Genomic DNA, 20,956 nt, shown 5'->3' on the forward strand with positions numbered 1-20,956 from the left:
GTTGTAGTTCCCGGTCCGGTCTATAGGAGGCAGTAGTGATGTTGTAGTTCCCGGTCCGGTCTATAGGAGGCAGTAGTGATGTTGTAGTTCCCGGTCCGGTCTATAGGAGGCAGTAGTGATGTTGTAGTTCCCGGTCCGGTCTATAGGAGGCAGTAGTGATGTTGTAGTTCCCGGTCCGGTCTATAGGAGGCAGTAGTGATGTTGTAGTTCCCGCTCCGGTCTATAGGAGGCAGTGTAGTGATGTTGTAGTTCCCGCTCCGGTCTATAGGAGGCAGTAGAGTGATGTTGTAGTTCCCGGTCCGGTCTATAGGAGGCAGTAGTGATGTTGTAGTTCCCGGTCCGGTCTATAGGAGGCAGTAGTGATGTTGTAGTTCCCGGTCCGGTCTATAGGAGGCAGTAGTGATGTTGTAGTTCCCGGTCCGGTCTATAGGAGGCAGTAGTGATGTTGTAGTTCCCGGTCTGGTCTATAGGAGGCAGTAGTGATGTTGTAGTTCCCGGTACGGTCTATAGGAGGCAGTAGTGATGTTGTAGTTCCCGGTCCGGTCTATAGGAGGCAGTAGTGATGTTGTGGTTCCCGTTCCGGTCTATAGGAGGCAGTAGAGTGATGTTGTGGTTCCCGGTCCGGTCTATAGGAGGCAGTAGTGATGTTGTAGTTCCCGGTCCAGTCTATAGGAGGCAGTAGTGATGTTGTAGTTCCCGGTCCGGTCTATAGGAGGCAGTAGAGTGATGTTGTGGTTCCCGTTCCGGTCTATAGGAGGCAGTAGAGTGATGTTGTGGTTCCCGGTCCGGTCTATAGGAGGCAGTAGTGATGTTGTAGTTCCCGGTCCAGTCTATAGGAGGCAGTAGTGATGTTGTAGTTCCCGGTCCGGTCTATAGGAGGCAGTAGAGTGATGTTGTGGTTCCCGTTCCGGTCTATAGGAGGCAGTAGAGTGATGTTGTAGTTCCCGGTCCGGTCTATAGGAGGCAGTAGAGTGGTGTTGTAGTTCCCGGTCCGGTCTATAGGAGGCAGTAGTGATGTTGTAGTTCCCGGTCCGGTCTATAGGAGGCAGTAGTGATGTTGTAGTTCCCGGTCCGGTCTATAGGAGGCAGTAGTGATGTTGTAGTTCCCGGTCCAGTCTATAGGAGGCAGTAGTGATGTTGTAGTTCCCGGTCCGGTCTATAGGAGGCAGTAGAGTGATGTTGTAGTTCCCGGTCCGGTCTATAGGAGGCAGTAGAGTGATGTTGTAGTTCCCGGTCCGGTCTATAGGAGGCAGTAGTGCTGCTCTTGTGGCGTTTTCACCCTCCTTTTTTCCATCCGTTACTGTTGATCTTTTTGCAGATGTTTCGTTATCGTTGCGTCATGTGATCTATAACGATCTGCTGGTGACCATTGGATGGGTGTGAGGTCAGGTGATCAGCCTCTCCACCTGATTTGCAGCCGCCATCCCCTATTACAATACATTGGATCTGTCCCTCTCCTCAGACCTGTAAGGGTTAATGCTTAGTGATGGGCGGCTCGGCGTGCAGGGTGGCCGGGAGGATAACGCTTATCTCCTCTCACGGCGACTTTCCTTCTCTCATGGTAAATGTGGTAGAAACGCTGAGACCTGACGTCCGATCCAGAAGCGCGGCCGCCATTATTGCCGAGATCCCAGGGCACCCCTACCTCCCTGCGCCAATTATGAGGAATGTTTAATACCCCTGATGTCTTTAGGATAATGGCTCTTAACTGCACTGACACATTGTAACAAACAGCAGCTGCGTAAACCATTGAGGAGGCTCTGTGGATATGTATATATATTTGGCGCCGTGGCTCTGAGAATATATATATATATATTTGGCGCCGTGGCTCTGAGAATATATATATATTTGGCGCCGTGGCTCTGAGGATATATATATATATATATATATATATATATATATATATTTGGCGCCGTGGCTCTGAGAATATATATATTTGGCGCCGTGGCTCTGAGGATATATATATATATATATATATATATATATATTTGGCGCCGTGGCTCTGAGGATATAGATATATTTGGCGCCGTGGCTCTGAGAATATATATATATTTGGCGCCGTGGCTCTGAGGATATATATATATATATATATATATATATATTTGGCGCCGTGGCTCTGAGGATATATATATATTTGGCGCCGTGGCTCTGAGGAGATATATATATATATATTTGGCGCCGTGGCTCTGAGGATATATATATTTATTTGGCGCCGTGGCTCTTAGGATATATATATATTTGGCGCCGTGGCTCTGAGGATATATATATATATTTGCCGCCGTGGCTCTGAGGATATATATATATATTTGCCGCTGTGGCTCTGAGGATATATATATATATTTGGCGCCGTGGCTCTGAGGATATATATATTTATTTGGCGCCGTGGCTCTGAGGATATATATATATTTGGCGCCGTGGCTCTGAGGATATATATATATATATATATTTGGCGCCGTGGCTCTGAGGATATATATATATATTTGGCGCCGTGGCTCTGAGGATATATATATATATTTGGCGCCGTGGCTCTGAGGATATATATATATTTGGCGCCGTGGCTCTGAGGATATATATATATTTGGCGCCGTGGCTCTGAGGATATATATATATATATATTTGGCGCCGTGGCTCTGAGGATATATATATATATATATATATTTGGCGCCGTGGCTCTGAGGATATATATATATTTGGCGCCGTGGCTCTGAGGATATATATATATATATTTGGCGCCATGGCTCTGAGGATATATATATATTTGGCGCCGTGGCTCTGAGGATATATATATATATTTGGCGCCGTGGCTCTGAGGATATATATATATATATATATATATATATATATATATATATATTTGGCGCCGTGGCTCTGATATATATATATTTGGCGCCGTGGCTCTGAGGATATATATATATTTGGCGCCGTGGCTCTGAGGATATATATATATTTGGCGCCGTGGCTCTGAGGAGATGTGTATTTGGCGCCGTGGCTCTGAGGAGATGTGTATTTGGCGCCGTGGCTCTGAGGATATATATATATTTGGCGCCGTGGCTCTGAGGATATATATTTGGCGCCGTGGCTCTGAGGAGATGTGTATTTGGCGCCGTGGCTCTGAGGATATATATTTGGCGCCGTGGCTCTGAGGATATATATGTATTTGGCGCCGTGGCTCTGAGGATATATATATATATTTGGCGCCGTGGATCTGAGGATATATATGTATTTGGCGCCGTGGCTCTGAGGATATATATATATTTGGCGCCGTGGCTCTGAGGATATATATGTATTTGGCGCCGTGGCTCTGAGGATATATATGTATTTGGCGCCGTGGCTCTGAGGATATATATGTATTTGGCGCCGTGGCTCTGAGGAGATGTGTATTTGGCGCCGTGGCTCTGAGGATATATATATATATTTGGCGCCGTGGCTCTGAGGATATATATAGATTTGCTGCAGATTATTTCCAGTTGATATTCCTGTGTTTGCCGCAGCGTCTGGCAGTTCCCCCGGAGCAGCGCTCATTCACTTATCCTCCTGCTGGGGATTTGTCTGCAAAATAGTAATTGAAATTTCATGTTAATTAAACCCAGCGGGGGAGGAGCGGCGGCACGGAGTCTGTGAGATGGCGAAACGCCAAGTGCTTCCGAGTCACATCTCTGCCAGCCGCCTTCAGCCTGTGGTGAAACTACAACTCCCAGCATGCCCTGACACTCAGCGCAGTCCAACCTTTGTAAATACAGCTACAATGTGTTATACAGAGGACAGGGCCCGAGGGGCGGAGTATGACACAGGATGGATAGAACGCTCCTCCCTCGTGTTGGGCTCCTCCCTCGTGTCGGGCTCCGCCTCCTCTGCCAGGCCCCTTCCCTAGACATAATTCAGTGTTGTGCTCGCAGTGGTTTTGTCACCTTGTAATATCCTTTGTGTTTTTGTTCCTGTCAGTGAATGGAGTTTGTGTGTCACATGACCTTCTCATCACAGCAGTGAGTCACATTACTAGAGACTGTGGAGTAATGAGGTGCGGGATGGGTGTAATGTGTCCATTCACTGACAACAACCAGAGATCTGCAGAACCTAAAGGCTTGTCCAGGAATAGAGAACAGTGAAAGGAGCAGAGTTGTAATATCAAAACCTGAGGACAACTCGCTGCCCGTCAGGTCTCCACCGCTGTGCAGCCTCTGCTTCATGTCAGTGACAGGAATCCTTCTCACAGATGAGGGTTTGATACTGTTTTATTGGGATCACAATTCTTACAATGTAACAAGAACTAAGTATCAGCCCAGAGTCCTCCATAAGGGTTGTCTATAGAGTAGATACAATTGTAACAAACTCTCAGCTGTCAGAAGTTTTCAGCCTCTGGATATGAACAATGTTCCTATTCACTGACCGGAAACAGATGTGAGGAGAAGCATCAGATAAGTATTGAAGGGTCTCGGGTCCTGTGATGGGTGTCGGGGGCTCCTCCGTATTTCTGGGGTCCTGTGATGGGTGTCGGGGGCTCCTCCATATCTCTGGGGTCCTGTGAGTGGTGTCGGGGCTCCTCCATATCTCTGGGGTCCTGTGAGGGGTGGCGGGGGCTCCTCCATATCTCTGGGGTCCTGTGAGTGGTGTCGGGGCTCCTCCGTATCTCTGGGGTCCTGTGATGGGTGTCGGCGGGGCTCCTCCATATCTCTGGGGTCCTGTGATGGGTGTCGGGGGCTCCTCCGTATCTCTGGGGTCCTGTGAGTGGTGTCGGGGGCTCCTCCATATCTCTGGGGTCCTGTGATGGGTGTCGGGGCTCCTCCATATCTCTGAGGTCCTGTGAGTGGTGTCGGGGCTCCTCCATATCTCTGGGGTCCTGTGAGTGGTGTCGGGGGCTCCTCCGTATCTCTGGGGTCCTGTGATGGGTGTCGGGGGCTCCTCCGTATCTCTGGGGTCCTGTGATGGGTGTCGGGGGCTCCTCCGTATTTCTGGGGTCCTGTGATGGGTGTCGGGGGCTCCTCCATATCTCTGAGGTCCTGTGAGTGGTGTCGGGGGCTCCTCCATATCTCTGGGGTCCTGTGAGTGGTGTCGGGGCTCCTCCGTATCTCTGGGGTCCTGTGATGGGTGTCGGGGGCTCCTCCGTATCTCTGGGGTCCTGTGATGGGTGTCGGGGGCTCCTCCGTATCTCTGGGGTCCTGTGATGGGTGTCGGGGCTCCTTCGTATCTCTGGGGTCCTGTGAGGGGTGGCGGGGGTTCCTCCGTATCTCTGGGGTCCTGTGAGGGGTGGCGAGGGCTCCTCCGTAGCTCTGGGGTCCTGTGAGGGGTGTCGGGGCTCCTCCATATCTCTGGGGTAATTGTAATGAAGTTTATTAGCAGTGATTCTTCCTGTGGTCAGACGGGTCACTCTCGCCCTTGTGTCTTCCGCAGATACGGCCTCTACACCCGCACCCGGCTTGGATTCCTCTTCTACAAGAGACAGCTGAGGAAGGCGCGAGAGCGATACCCGCAGGGGCACTCCGCCACCCAGGCCATAGTTTTCAGTGGTAAGTGATGTCCTCTCCTGGAATGGGGCTGGGGGATTCGGGCTGTAGGTGTACGTCCCATTAGGAGCCCCAGAGCTGTAGGTGTACGTCCCATTAGGAGCCCCAGAGCTGTAGGTGTACGTCCCATTAGGAGCCCCAGAGCTGTAGGTGTACGTCCCATTAGGAGCCCCAGAGCTGTAGGTGTACGTCCCATTAGGAGCCCCAGAGCTGTAGGTGTACGTCCCATTAGGAGCCCCAGAGCTGTAGGTGTACGTCCCATTAGGAGCCCCAGAGCTGTAGGTGTACGTCCCATTAGGAGCCCCAGAGCTGTAGGTGTACGTCCCATTAGGGGCCCCAGAGCTGTAGGTGTACGTCCCATTAGGGGCCCCAGAGCTGTAGGTGTACGTCCCATTAGGGGCCCCAGAGCTGTAGGTGTACGTCCCATTAGGGGCCCCAGAGCTGTAGGTGTACGTCCCATTAGGGGCCCCAGAGCTGTAGGTGTGCGTCCCATTAGGGGCCCGGAAAGGGAAGTTTCTACCCATCTGCAGACGGCTGTTTTGTGGTTTTTGCCCCTCATCGGTACAGAGCAGGGTGATCTGGCTGGGGTAAGAGGCCTGAGAGCAGCTAAAGGGGATGAGTATTTGCCTCAGGTCGAGGCCACCACTCCTGGTATTCCCCTACCCAGAATGCCCGCGGAGTGCTTAATGGCCTTCTGAAGCTCCGTTACACCAGGAGTGGTGGCCTCACCCTGAAGCAAATACTCATCCCCTTTATTTATATACCCCCCAGTCAGGGGCGGATCCAGAGTGGAGTCTCGGGAGGGGCATTATTAGAGTATTTTGTGTTGCCGGACAGAAAATAAGATGTTGCTTACGGAACTTACAATATTATTAAATGTATCATACAGTCCTAACCTTGTTTAAGACTCTTAGGCCGTGTTCACATGTCAGAATAATTATCAAATATACCAACTGCCGCAGAATGAGAAAGTGCTAAAGAAGTTTTTACCATTTAAAACTACAGTGGTGTAGTGGTGAGGGGATGCTGGGAGTTGTTGTTTCACCCATCATTACTGCAGAACTTCTTCAGTGACTACAGCTCTGATGGGACACACACAGGAGAATACAGAATGATATCGGTGATTACAGATGACGTCTTCTCTATAGTGAGAATACACAATGATATCAGTGACTACAGGTGACGTCTTCTCTATAGTGAGGAGAATACACAATGATATCAGTGACTACAGGTGACATCTTCTCTATAGTGAGGAGAATACACAATGATATCAGTGATTACAGGTGACATCTTCTCTATAGTGAGGAGAATGTACAATGATATCGGTGATTACAGGTGACATCTCTATAGTGAGGAGAATATACAATGATATCAGTGATTACAGGTGATGTCTTCTCTATAGTGAGGAGAATACACAATATCAGTGACTACAGGTGACGTCTTCTCTATAGTGAGGAGAATACACAATGATATCAGTGATTACAGGTGACATCTTCTCTATAGTGAGGAGGATACAGAATGATATCAGTGACTACAGGTGACGTCTTCTCTATAGTGAGGAGAATATACAATGATATCAGTGATTACAGATGACCTCTTCTCTATAGTGAGGAGAATACACAATGATATCAGTGACTACAGGTGACATCTTCTCTATAGTGAGGAGAATATACAATGATATCAGTGATTACAGGTGACGTCTTCTCTATAGTGAGGAGAATACACAATGATATCAGTGACTACAGGTGACATCTTCTCTATAGTGAGGAGAATACACAATGATATCGGTGATTACAGGTGACATCTTCTCTATAGTGAGGAGGATACAGAATGATATCAGTGACTACAGGTGACGTCTACTCTATAGTGAGGAGAATACACAATGATATCAGTGATTACAGGTGACATCTTCTCTATAGTGAGGAGAATGTACAATGATATCGGTGATTACAGGTGACATCTTCTCTATAGTGAGAATATACAATGATATCAGTGACTACAGGTGACGTCTTCTCTATAGTGAGAATGTACAATGATATCAGTGACTACAGGTGACGTCTTCTCTATAGTGAGGAGAATATACAATGATATCAGTGATTACAGGTGATGTCTTCTCTATAGTGAGGAGAATACACAATGATATCAGTGACTACAGGTGACGTCTTCTCTATAGTCTTCCCTTATCTAATTCAGATGTGCATACCGCCGGGACTTGTTTCAGCTAAATGTTCTCCCTGCAGAAGTTGATGCCCAGACGTCTCCTCACTATGTCAGCGGATTCTGATCCTCTATATGAAAACAATAATTATTATAATACTGCCAGACACTGTATTCTTCGAATATAATACTGGCACATACCTTCTGAATATAATTCTGACACACTGTACCTCCTGAATATACAACACACTGTACCCTCTGAATATAATACCGCCATACACTGTACCCTCTGAATATAATACCGCCATACACTGTACCCTCTGAATATAATACCGCCACACACCGTACCCTCTGAATATAATACTACCACACACTGCGCCATCTAAATATAATACTACCACACACTGCGCCATCTAAATATAATACTACCACACACTGTACCCTCTAAATTTAATACTACCACACACTGCACTCTCTGAATATAACTTGCTGTGCAGTGCACCCTCTGAATAAAATACCCAAATGTATTGTGGCCCATAAAAAACGTACCACCCCAGAAATTCCTCATAATCTACAATATACTTCTGAAATGCAGAACACTCTGCCTTTACATATAGTAATAATGCCCCATCTTGTGCCCCTACATGTAATAATTATGACCCGTCCTGTTCCCCCCGCATAATAATGCCCTGTGCCCCTAACATATATTGCCCCCTGTGCTGTGCCCTTCACATAATTCCCCGTTCTTTGCCCCTCACATATAATTCCCCCATCATGCGTCCCTCACATATAATGCCCCCTGTCCTGTCCAGTCAGGGGGCATTATATGTGAGGGGCACATGACAGAAGCATTATATGTGAGGGGCGCATGACAGGCGCATTATATATGAGGGGCACAGGATGGGGGCATTATATGTGAGGGGAACAGCACAGGGGACATTATGTGTGGGACACAGCACAGGGGGCATTATGTGTGGGGCACAGCACAGGGGGCATTATATGACAATGCCCCCTGTGCTGTGCCCCACACAATGCCCCCTGTGCTGTGCCCCACACAATGCCCCCTGTGCTGTGCCCCACACAATGCCCCCTGTGCTGTGCCCCACACAATGCCCCCTGTGCTGTGCCCCACACAATGCCCCCTGTGCTGTGCCCCACACAATGCCCCCTGTGCTGTGCCCCACACAATGCCCCCTGTGCTGTGCCCCACACAATGCCCCCTGTGCTGTGCCCCACACAATGGGCATTATGTGTGGGGCACAGCACAGGGGGCATTATGTGTGGGGCACAGCACAGGGGGCATTATATGTGTGAGGGGCACAGCACAGGGGGCCCCCCCTGTCATGTGCTCTTAACATATAGTGCCCCCAGTGCTTTGCCCTGCAGCACCTCACATTATAAATTCCCCTTTCTCTCCCCCCCCCCCCCCCCCCAAGTTTTTAAATCCCCCTCCCCTCCGATACAGTGCCCTTAACAGTGGCACATATTCCAAATCCCCTGAGCCCTGAGCATACTCTTCTTACTTACTGTATGCAGGCCGCGGGGACGGGATTTCCGGGCGCTGGCGCGATGATGTGACGTCATTGCGCCGGCCTGCAGAGGATCTCGTCCCCGCAGCTCACACGCTGTGTACTGACATGTGACTGCCAAGGTTAGTGAATGGGGGAGCGGAAGCTTACAGCCTCGGCTCCACCATTCTAGGGGGCGGGGGACAGCAATCTCGGGGGGGGGGGGGGGGGGGGGGGGGGGCAATTGCCCCGTTGCCCCCCCCCCCCCCCCCCCTGGATCCGCCACTGCCCCCAGTCTATAGATAATATATATATATACACCTCCAGTCTATAGATAATATATATACACCTCCAGTCTATAGATAATATATATACACCTCCAGTCTATAGATAATGTATATATATTATCTATAGACTGGAGGTGTATATATATATATATATATTATCTATAGACTGGAGGTGTATATATATTATCTATAGACTGGAGGTGTATATATATATATTATCTATAGACTGGAGGTGTATATATATTATCTATAGACTGGAGGTGTATATATATATCTATAGACTGGAGGTGTATATATATATCTATAGACTGGAGGTGTATATATATATCTATAGACTGGAGGTGTATATATATTATCTATAGACTGGAGGTGTATATATATATATATATATTATCTATAGACTGGAGGTGTATATATATTATCTATAGACTGGAGGTGTATATATATATTATCTATAGACTGGAGGTGTATATATATTATCTATAGACTGGAGGTGTATATATATATATATATATACCTCCAGTCTATAGATAATATATATATACACCTCCAGTCTATAAGATAATATATATACACCTCCAGTCTATAGATATATATATATATATATATATACACCTCCAGTCTATAGATAATATATATACACCTCCAGTCTATAGATATATATATACACCTCCAGTCTATAGATATATATATACACCTCCAGTCTATAGATATATATATACACCTCCAGTCTATAGATAATATATATACACCTCCAGTCTATAGATAATATATATACACCTCCAGTCTATAGATAATATATATATATACACCTCCAGTCTATAGATAATATATATACACCTCCAGTCTATAGATAATATATATATACACCTCCAGTCTATAGATAATATATATATATACACCTCCAGTCTATAGATAATATATATATATATACACCTCCAGTCTATAGATAATATATATATATATACACCTCCAGTCTATAGATAATATATATATATATACACCTCCAGTCTATAGATAATATATATACACCTCCAGTCTATAGATAATATATATATACACCTCCAGTCTATAGATATATATATACACCTCCAGTCTATAGATATATATATACACCTCCAGTCTATAGATAATATATATATATATATACACCTCCAGTCTATAGATAATATATATATATACACCTCCAGTCTATAGATAATATATATACACCTCCAGTCTATAGATAATATATATACACCTCCAGTCTATAGATAATATATATACACCTCCAGTCTATAGATAATATATATATACACCTCCAGTCTATAGATAATATATATATACACCTCCAGTCTATAGATAATATATATATACACCTCCAGTCTATAGATAATATATATATACACCTCCAGTCTATAGATAATATATATATACACCTCCAGTCTATAGATAATATATATATACACCTCCAGTCTATAGATAATATATATATACACCTCCAGTCTATAGATAATATATATACACCTCCAGTCTATAGATAATATATATACACCTCCAGTCTATAGATAATATATATACACCTCCAGTCTATAGATATTATATATATATATACCTCCAGTCTATAGATATTATATATATATACACCTCCAGTCTATAGATAATATATATATATACACCTCCAGTCTATAGATAATATATATATACACCTCCAGTCTATAGATAATATATATATACACCTCCAGTCTATAGATAATATATACACCTCCAGTCTATAAATATATATATATATATACACCTCCAGTCTATAGATAATATATATATATACCCCCCAGTCTATAGATAATATATAAATACACCTCCAGTCTATAGATAATATATATACACCTCCAGTCTATAAATATATATATATACACCTCCAGTCTATAGATAATATATATACACCTCCAGTCTATAGATAATATATATATATTTACACCTCCAGTCTATAGATAATATATATATATATATACACCTCCAGTCTATAGCTATATATATATACCCCCCCCCCCCAGTCTATATATCTCCAGTCTATAGATAACCTTCAGTCACCGCTCTCTGCTTTGTCTTTCAGGGGTTAAAGTTCTGCCGATCCCAGTCCTATCTGATAACTACAGCTACCTGGTCATAGACACAGCGACTAACCTGGCCGTGGCCGTGGACCCCTCTGATCCCATTGCTGTACAGGTGAGTGCGGGGGGCACTGCAGTCTGAGGTTGTGCTGAGCTGTACAGGTGAGTGCGGGGGGTACTGCAGTCTATGAGGTTGTGCTGAGCTGTACAGGGGAGTGTGGGGGGCACTGCAGTCTGAGGTTGTGCTGAGCTGTACAGGTGAGTGCGGGGGGCACTGCAGTCTGAGGTTATGCTGAGCTGTACAGGTGAGTGCGGGGGGCACTGCAGTCTGAGGTTGTGCTGAGCTGTACAGGTGAGTGCGGGGGGCACTGCAGTCTATGAGGTTGTGCTGAGCTGTACAGGGGAGTGCGGGGGGCACTGCAGTCTATGAGGTTATGCTGAGCTGTACAGGTGAGTGCGGGGGGCACTGCAGTCTATGAGGTTGTGCTGAGCTGTACAGGGGAGTGCGGGGGGCACTGCAGTCTGAGGTTGTGCTGAGCTGTACAGGTGAGTGCGGGGGGCACTGCAGTCTGAGGTTGTGCTGAGCTGTACAGGTGAGTGCGGGGGGCACTGCAGTCTGAGGTTGTGCTGAGCTGTACAGGTGAGTGCGGGGGGCACTGAAGTCTATGAGGTTATGCTGAGCTGTACAGGTGAGTGCGGGGGGCACTGCAGTCTGAGGTTGTGCTGAGCTGTACAGGTGAGTGCGGGGGGGCACTGCAGTCTGAGGTTGTGCTGAGCTGTACAGGTGAGTGCGGGGGGCACTGCAGTCTATGAGGTTGTGCTGAGCTGTACAGGGGAGTGCGGGGGGCACTGCAGTCTGAGGTTGTGCTGAGCTGTACAGGTGAGTGCGGGGGGGGCACTGCAGTCTGAGGTTGTGCTGAGCTGTACAGGTGAGTGCGGGGGGGCACTGCAGTCTGAGGTTGTGCTGAGCTGTACAGGTGAGTGCGGGGGGCACTGCAGTCTATGAGGTTGTGCTGAGCTGTACAGGGGAGTGCGGGGGGCACTGCAGTCTATGAGGTTGTGCTGAGCTGTACAGGTGAGTGCGGGGGGGGCACTGCAGTCTGAGGTTGTGCTGAGCTGTACAGGGGAGTGCGGGGGGGCACTGCAGTCTATGAGGTTGTGCTGAGCTGTACAGGGGAGTGCGTGGGGCACTGCAGTCTATGAGGTTGTGCTGAGCTGTACAGGGGAGTGCGGGGGGGGCACTGCAGTCTGAGGTTGTGCTGAGCTGTACAGGGGAGTGCGGGGGGCACTGCAGTCTGAGGTTGTGCTGAGCTGTACAGGTGAGTGCGGGGGGGCACTGCAGTCTGAGGTTGTGCTGAGCTGTACAGGTGAGTGCGGGGGGGCACTGCAGTCTGAGGTTGTGCTGAGCTGTACAGGGGAGTGCGGGGGGCACTGCAGTCTATGAGGTTGTGCTGAGCTGTACTAGTGAGAAACCGTATGAACAGCAGATCTATGGAGGCACGTTTGGGGAGGGGTCACAGTGTTTGAGGGGGGAGGGGTCAGTGTTTTCTGCGGTCAGACGGAAATAAAGAGGGTTCAGACTCTGGTGTTATGTACAGTATTTACAATGATGTACGATATATACAGTATATACGGGAGGTACAATATATACAGTGTATACGGGAGGTACAATATATACAGTGTATACGGGAGGTACAATATATACAGTGTATACGGGAGGTACAATATATACAGTGTATACGGGGATGCACAATATATACAGTGTATACGGGAGGTACAATATATACAGTGTATACGGGAGGTACAATATATACAGTGTATACGGGGATGCACAATATATACAGTGTATACGGGAGGTACAATATATACAGTATATACGGGAGGTACAATATATACAGTATATACGGGGATGCACAATATATACAGTGTATACGGGAGGTACAATATATATACAGTGTATACGGGGATGCACAATATATACAGTGTATACGGGAGGTACAATATATACAGTATATACGGGGATGCACAATATATACAGTATATACGGGGATGCACAATATATACAGTGTATACGGTAATGCACAATATATACAGTGTATACGGGAGGTACAATATATACAGTGTATACGGGGATGCACAATATATACAGTGTATACGGGAGGTACAATATATATACAGTGTATATGGGAGGTACAATATATACAGTATTTACAATGATGTACGATATATACAGTGTATACGGGAGGTACAATATATACAGTGTATACGGGGATGCACAATATATAGTGTATACGGGGATGCACAATATATACAGTATATACGGGAGGTACAATATATACAGTATATACGGGGATGCACAATATATACAGTGTATACGGTGATGCACAATATATACAGTGTATACGGTGATGCACAATATATACAGTGTATACGGTGATGCACAATATATACAGTGTATACGGTGATGCACAATATATACAGTATATACGGGGATGCACAATATATACAGTGTATACGGTGATGCACAATATATACAGTGTATACGGTGATGCACAATGTATACGGTGATGCACGGTGTTGCACAATGTATACGGTGATGCACGGTGTATACGGGGATGCACAATATATACAGTGTATACGGGGATGCACAATATATACAGTATATACGGGGATGCACAATATATACAGTGTATACGGTGATGCACAATATATACAGTGTATACGGTGATGCACAATGTATACGGTGATGCACAATGTATACGGTGATGCACAATATATACAGTGTATACGGGAGGTACAATATATACAGTGTATACGGGGATGCACAATATATACAGTATATACGGGGATGCACAATATATACAGTGTATACGGTGATGCACAATATATACAGTGTATACGGTGATGCACAATGTATACGGTGATGCACAATGTATACGGTGATGCACAATATATACAGTGTATACGGGAGGTATGATCCTTATCTTCCGGATGCTGGTCAGGGGCGCCATCGTAGATTTGGCGGTTCAGTCTGTCGGCTCCTCTGCGTGGTCAGAACCTCTCGCCATAGACACAATGGCCGCTCTCCGTGATTCTCGCCACCGTGCGTCCAGTTACCGTCTCCACCATAGAGAACAATCTGACCGGTGACTGGCGGATCCCATAGACTCACGAGCACCGGACGCTGCAGAATTCACCGATTACAGGATAATGACAGATACCGCCATGTATCCGATCTGATAATTCACAGTGATACCGCCATGTATCCGATCTGATAATTCACAGTGATACCGCCATGTATCCGATCTGATAATTCACAGTGATACCGCCATGTATCCGATCTGATAATTCAGTGATACCGCCATGTATCCGATCTGATAATTCACAGTGATACCGCCATGTATCCGATCTGATAATTCACAGTGATACCGCCATGTATCCGATCTGATAATTCACAGTGATACCGCCATGTATCCGATCTGATAATTCAGTGATACCGCCGTGTATCCGATCTGATAATTCACATAGTGATACCGCCATGTATCCGATCTGATAATTCACAGTGATACCGCCATGTATCCGATCTGGTAACTCGCATAGTGATACCGCCGCGTATCCGATCTGGTAATTTGCATAGGTGATACCGCCATGTATCCGATCTGATAATTCACATAGTGATACCGCCATGTATCCGATCTGATAATTCACATAGTGATACCGCCATGTATCCGATCTGATAATTCACAGTGATACCGCCATGTATCCGATCTGATAATTCACATAGTGATACCGCCATGTATCCGATCTGGTAACTCGCATAGTGATACCGCTGTGTATCCTATCTGGTTATTCACATGGTGATGCTGCTTCCCAGTGTATCTAAGCCTCTGTACACATCTGGGCGTGATGCATGGCAGTGACCGGTCCATTGTGTTGTCCCTGAATAGCGCAGCGTGCAGACATGACAGGGTCCGGTATTAGTCAGGACGGGCGCGGCTGACACCAGGTGCACAGAATCTGTACGGAGCTTCAGGTGCCATCTCCACCCGCAGCTCAGGAATGCTGGGAAACAGGTGGAGCAGAAGGTGTGACCCCGGTGACCTGTGTCATGTGATCTGGAGACGCTGTACACTCTGCGGATCAGGGAGATATGAGGAATAATTACCTGCGCGCCTGGCGGCCCCTCCGGACCGATGCCAGGAAGAGGCCGCACCATCACCATGTCAACTCTGGCCCCAGCGCCCGCCGAGACCTCACCCTGGCCCCAGCGCCCGCCGAGACCTCACCCTGGCCCCAGCGCCCGCCGAGACCTCACCCTGGCCCCAGCGCCCGCCTCACCCCCACTGGTCTTACGGTGACCATCACTATGACCATACTGCAGCACCCCCGGCTCTCACCAGGATTTGTGAGTGTTTTGGGATTGGCCATGGTGTGGGTATCAAGCTCCATTATCTCTAGTCCGTGTCCGGCGCCTCCATTCCCGGGGAGCGATATCTCTGCGTCCATCTGTGCGGCCCTGCTCCGGTGGAGTGATATCTCTGCGTCCATCTGTGCAGCCGCGCGGCCCCGGCTCTGCCCGCGGAGGTCCAAGTTGGGTCGGATCCAAGTCAGTTCTGCTCTTCAGGGACTCGGAGAACAATGAAGATCAAACCTCAGAGCTTGGAAAATCAGACAAAAAGGGAAAGTGCGCGGCAGCTAGGATGGAAGAATCTGCACTGTTCTGCAAATCGCATTAACCCCTTCAGTGCACATGTCTCTGGCCTCCGGTGAGCCGGCCCCGCCCTCTGGCCTCCGGTGAGCCGGCCCCGCCCTCTGGCCTGCGGTGAGCCGGCCCCGCTCTCTGGCCTGCGGTGAGCCGGCCCCGCCCTCTGGCCTGCGGTGAGCCGGCCCCGCCCTCTGGCCTCCGGTGAGCCGGCCCCGCCCTCTGGCCTCCGGTGAGCCGGCCCCGCCCTCTGGCCTCCGGTGAGCCGGCCCCGCCCTCTGGCCTCCGGTGAGCCGGCCCCGCCCTCTGGCCTCCGGTGAGCCGGCCCCGCCCTCTGGCCTCCGGTGAGCCGGCCCCGCTCTCTGGCCTCCGGTGTAGTTGAGTGACATTTTGGCTTTGCTGTTATTCTTGGCTCAGGGGGAAATGTGCCGCACCGCCTCCAGAATTCTAATCAGGATGAACACAAAGCGTCAACGTTTGGAGCAGGAAATGCGGCACATGAAAGGCTGCGAGATGAATGGAGGCTGGAGCACTGCCCGAGCCCCACCGCTAATGATGTCCGGGGGGTCAGACCGAGGAGGAATACAACACATTATATGTCATACATCATATACAGTATAGAGATTATATACAGTAGAGATCATACATTATATACAGTAGAGATCGCATACATTATATACAGTAGAGATCATACATTATATACAGTAGAGATAATATACAGTAGAGATCGCATACATTATATACAGTAGAGATAATATACAGTAGAGATCATATACATTATATACAGTAGAGATCGCATACATTATATACAGTAGAGATCGCATACATTATATACAGTAGAGATGGCATACATTATATACAGTAGAGATAATATACAGTAGAGATCATATACATTATATACAGTAGAGATCGCATACATTATATACAGTAGAGATCGCATACATTATATACAGTAGAGATGGCATACATTATATACAGTAGAGATCGCATACACTATATACAGTAGAGATCGCATACACTATATACAGTAGAGATCGCATACACTATATACAGTAGAGATCATATACATTATATACAGTAGAGATAATATACAGTAGAGATCGCATACATTATATACAGTAGAGATCATACATTATATACAGTAGAGATCATACATTATATACAGTAGAGATCGCATACATTATATACAGTAGAGATAATATACGTCACAGTATAGAGATCAGTTATATACAGTATAGAGATAATATACATCATACAGTATTTTATTTACTTATATGGCGCCTACAGATTCCGCAGCGCTTACAATTATGGGAACAAAGACAAGTATCAGACATAATATTACACAATAACTATTCAAACAAGAGGTGTGAGGATATGTCGGGGGGATGTGTTGGGGATGTCGGGGGGATATGTCGGGGGGATGTGTTGGGGATATGTCGGGGGGATGTGTTGGGGATATGTCGGGGGGATATGTTGGGGATATGTCGGGGGATATGTTGAGGATGTGTTGGGGATATGTCGGGGGATATGTTGAGGATATGTTGGGGATATGTCGGGGGGATGTGTTGGGGATGTCGGGGGGATATGTTGGGGATATGTTGGGGATATGTCGGGGGGATATGTTGGGGATATGTTGGGGATATGTCGGGGGGATATGTTGGGGATATGTTGGGGATATGTCGGGGGGATGTGTTGGGGATATGTCGGGGGGATGTGTTGGGGATATGTCGGGGGGATATGTTGGGGATATGTTGAGGATATGTTGGGGATATGTCGGGGGGATATGTTGGGGATATGTCGGGGGGATGTGTTTTCAGGCCACGTTTGAATCTATGGATGTTGTTGTTGAGTCTGAGGGATTGAGGGATAATATTCCAGAGAACCGGTGCAGCACGAGTAAAGTCTTGGAGATGGGAGTGAGAAGTTGGGATTATAGAAGATGTTGAGGTCATTAGCAGATCGGAGAGAACGTGTAGGATGGTAGACGGAGATGAGAGAGGAGATGTAGGGAGGTGCAGCATTGTGGAGAGCTTTGTGTGTGAGACTGAGGATTTTGTACTGTATTCTGGACTGAACTGGTAACCAGTGTAGCGACTGGCACAGGGAGGAGGCGTCGGTATAGCGGCTGGCACAGGGAGGAGGCGTCGGTGTAGCGGCTGGCACAGGGAGGAGGCGTCGGTGTAGTGACTGGCACAGGGAGGAGGCGCCGGTGTAGCGACTGGCACAGGGAGGAGGCGTCTGTGTAGTGACTGGCACAGGGAGGAGGCGTCGGTGTAGTGACTGGCACAGGGAGGAGGCGCCGGTATAGCGACTGGCACAGGGAGGAGGCGTTGGTGTAGCGACTGGCACAGGGAGGAGGCGTCGGTATAGCGGCTGGCACAGGGAGGAGGCGTCGGTGTAGCGGCTGGCACAGGGAGGAGGCGTCGGTGTAGTGACTGGCACAGGGAGGAGGCGCCTGTGTAGCGACTGGCACAGGGAGGAGGCGTCTGTGTAGTGACTGGCACAGGGAGGAGGCGTCGGTGTAGTGACTGGCACAGGGAGGAGGCGCCGGTATAGCGACTGGCACAGGGAGGAGGCGTTGGTGTAGCGACTGGCACAGGGAGGAGGCGTCGGTGTAGCGGCTGGCACAGGGAGGAGGCGTCGGTGTAGCGGCTGGAGAAGAAGATGAGTCTGGCTGCGGCATTAAGGATGGACTGGAGAGGAGAGAGTTTGGCCTATTAGTAAAGAGTTACAGTAGTCGAGGTCGGAGGGAATCAAAGCAATAATGAGTTTTAGCAGATTCAGTCGAGAGAAACGGGCGGATTCTGGAAATGTTTTTGAGATGCAGGTGACAAGAACGTGAATGAGACTGAATATGGGGAGTGAGAGACAGATCAGAGTCCAGTATAATCCAAGACAGCGAGACTGCTGCCCGGAGTTATGGTAGAACCACATACCGAGATGGAAATGTCAGGGGTAGGTACAGGATCAGGTGATGGAGAAAAGACAAGAAGTTCTGTTTTAGAAAGATTTAGTTTCAGATATAAAGAGGACAAGATGTCTGAGACGGCAGAGAGACAGTCACTGGTATTCTGTAGGAGTGCAGGGGGGATGTCTGAGACAGCAGAGAGACAGTCACTGGTATTCTGTAGGAGTGCAGGGGGGATGTCTGAGACGGCAGAGAGACAGTCACTGGTATTCTGTAGGAGTGCAGGTGTGATGTCTGAGACAGCAGAGAGACAGTCACTGGTATTCTGTAGGAGTGCAGGGGTGATGTTGGCGGAGGAGGTATAGAGTTGGGTGTCATCAGCGTAGAAGTTGTACTGGAAACCAAATCTACTGATTGTTTTTCCAATGGGGGATGTGTAGAGTGAAAAGAGTAGAGGACCCAGGACCGATCCCTGGGGAACCCCGACAGCAAGGGGAAGAGGAGATGTAGAGCCAGAAAACGAGACGCTAAAGGAGCGGCCAGAGAGATGGGAGGAAAACCAGGCGAGAGCAGAGTCCTTGGGACCAATGGAGCGGAGACTACTGAGGAGGAGTTGGTGATCCACAGTGTCAAAAGCCGCAGAGAGGTCCAAGAGGATCAGTGAAGAGAAATTGCCATTTGATTTGGCCGTCAGAAGATCGTCAGTGACTTTGGTTCGGGCCGTTTCTGTGGAGTGAAGGGAGCGGAAACCAGACTGTAAGGGGTCAAGGAGAGCGTTCTCGGAGAGATAGCGGATAAGGCGGGAGTAGACCAAGCGTTCCAGGAGTTTGGAGATAAAGGGGAGATTTGAGACGGGTCGATAGTTGGCTGCACAGGACGGGTCCAGAGATGGTTTTTTCAATAGTGGGGTTATGATCGAGTGTTTGAAGGAGGAGCTAAAGACCCCAGAAGAGAGGGAGAGGTGAAAGATTTTAGTTAGGTGACAGCTGATAGAGAGACTGGATGAGGTGTGAAGGCATGGGGGTCACTAGAGCAGGTAGTGGGGCGCGGAGGAGCCTGGAAACCTCATCCTCCATTACATGCCCAAAAACTGAGAGTGATGAAGAGGAGACGTGGCCGGGAATTGGATCAGAACTTTTAGGGGACTGGGAGAGGATTTCATCACGAATGTCATGGATTTTAGTCTTGAAGTATTTGGCCAGGTCTTCAGCACAGAGATCAGTGATTGGGGTCTGTACTTTAGGCCAAAGGAGAGAGTTGAACGTGTCGAAAAGGTGTTTTGGGTTCTTAGACAGAGGAGATGAGGGAGGTAAAATATGTTTGTTTGAGATGAAGAGCGGAGTAATAGGATTTAAGCAGGAATTTATAGTGCAGATAGTCTGAAGACGTTCAGCACCTAGAGCATCGCCTGAGAAAGCGCATTGTTAGCGTGTGCCAGGGTGGCTGCCGTCTGTGTCGGGACGTTCGTGTTTTAGTGGGATCATATACAGTGTAGAGATCATATACAGTATATACAGAAGAAAGATCACATACAGTAAAGAGAGCACAGTATATACAGTAGAGATCACACAGTAGAGATCATATACATTATATACAGTAGAGAGATCATATACAGTATATACAGTAGAGAGATCATATTCAGTATATACAGTAGAGAGAACACATACAGTATATACAGAAGAAAGATTATACAGTAGAGAGAGCACAGTAGAGATCACACAGTAGAGATCATATACATTATATACAGTAGAGAGATCATATTCAGTATATACAGTAGAGAGAACACATACAGTATATACAGAA

General features: G+C 47.5%; 1 protein-coding gene across 1 annotated transcript in view; it reads left to right on the plus strand.

The window, feature by feature from the left end:
• Window positions 1–3,930: 3,930 nt before the first annotated feature.
• LOC130306729 (probable hydrolase PNKD) overlaps window positions 3,931–20,956 on the plus strand; it is a 35,045-nt gene continuing 18,019 nt past the window's right edge. The window contains exons 1-3 of the mRNA XM_056552122.1: window positions 3,931–3,983; window positions 5,389–5,504; window positions 11,546–11,658. Of these exons, the coding sequence (XP_056408097.1) occupies window positions 3,946–3,983; window positions 5,389–5,504; window positions 11,546–11,658 (267 nt within the window). The 5' untranslated portion in view covers window positions 3,931–3,945. The remainder of the gene's footprint in view (window positions 3,984–5,388; window positions 5,505–11,545; window positions 11,659–20,956) is intronic.

Source organism: Hyla sarda, unplaced genomic scaffold (genome assembly GCF_029499605.1).
Source record: "Hyla sarda isolate aHylSar1 unplaced genomic scaffold, aHylSar1.hap1 scaffold_1392, whole genome shotgun sequence".
NCBI lineage: Eukaryota > Metazoa > Chordata > Amphibia > Anura > Hylidae > Hyla > Hyla sarda.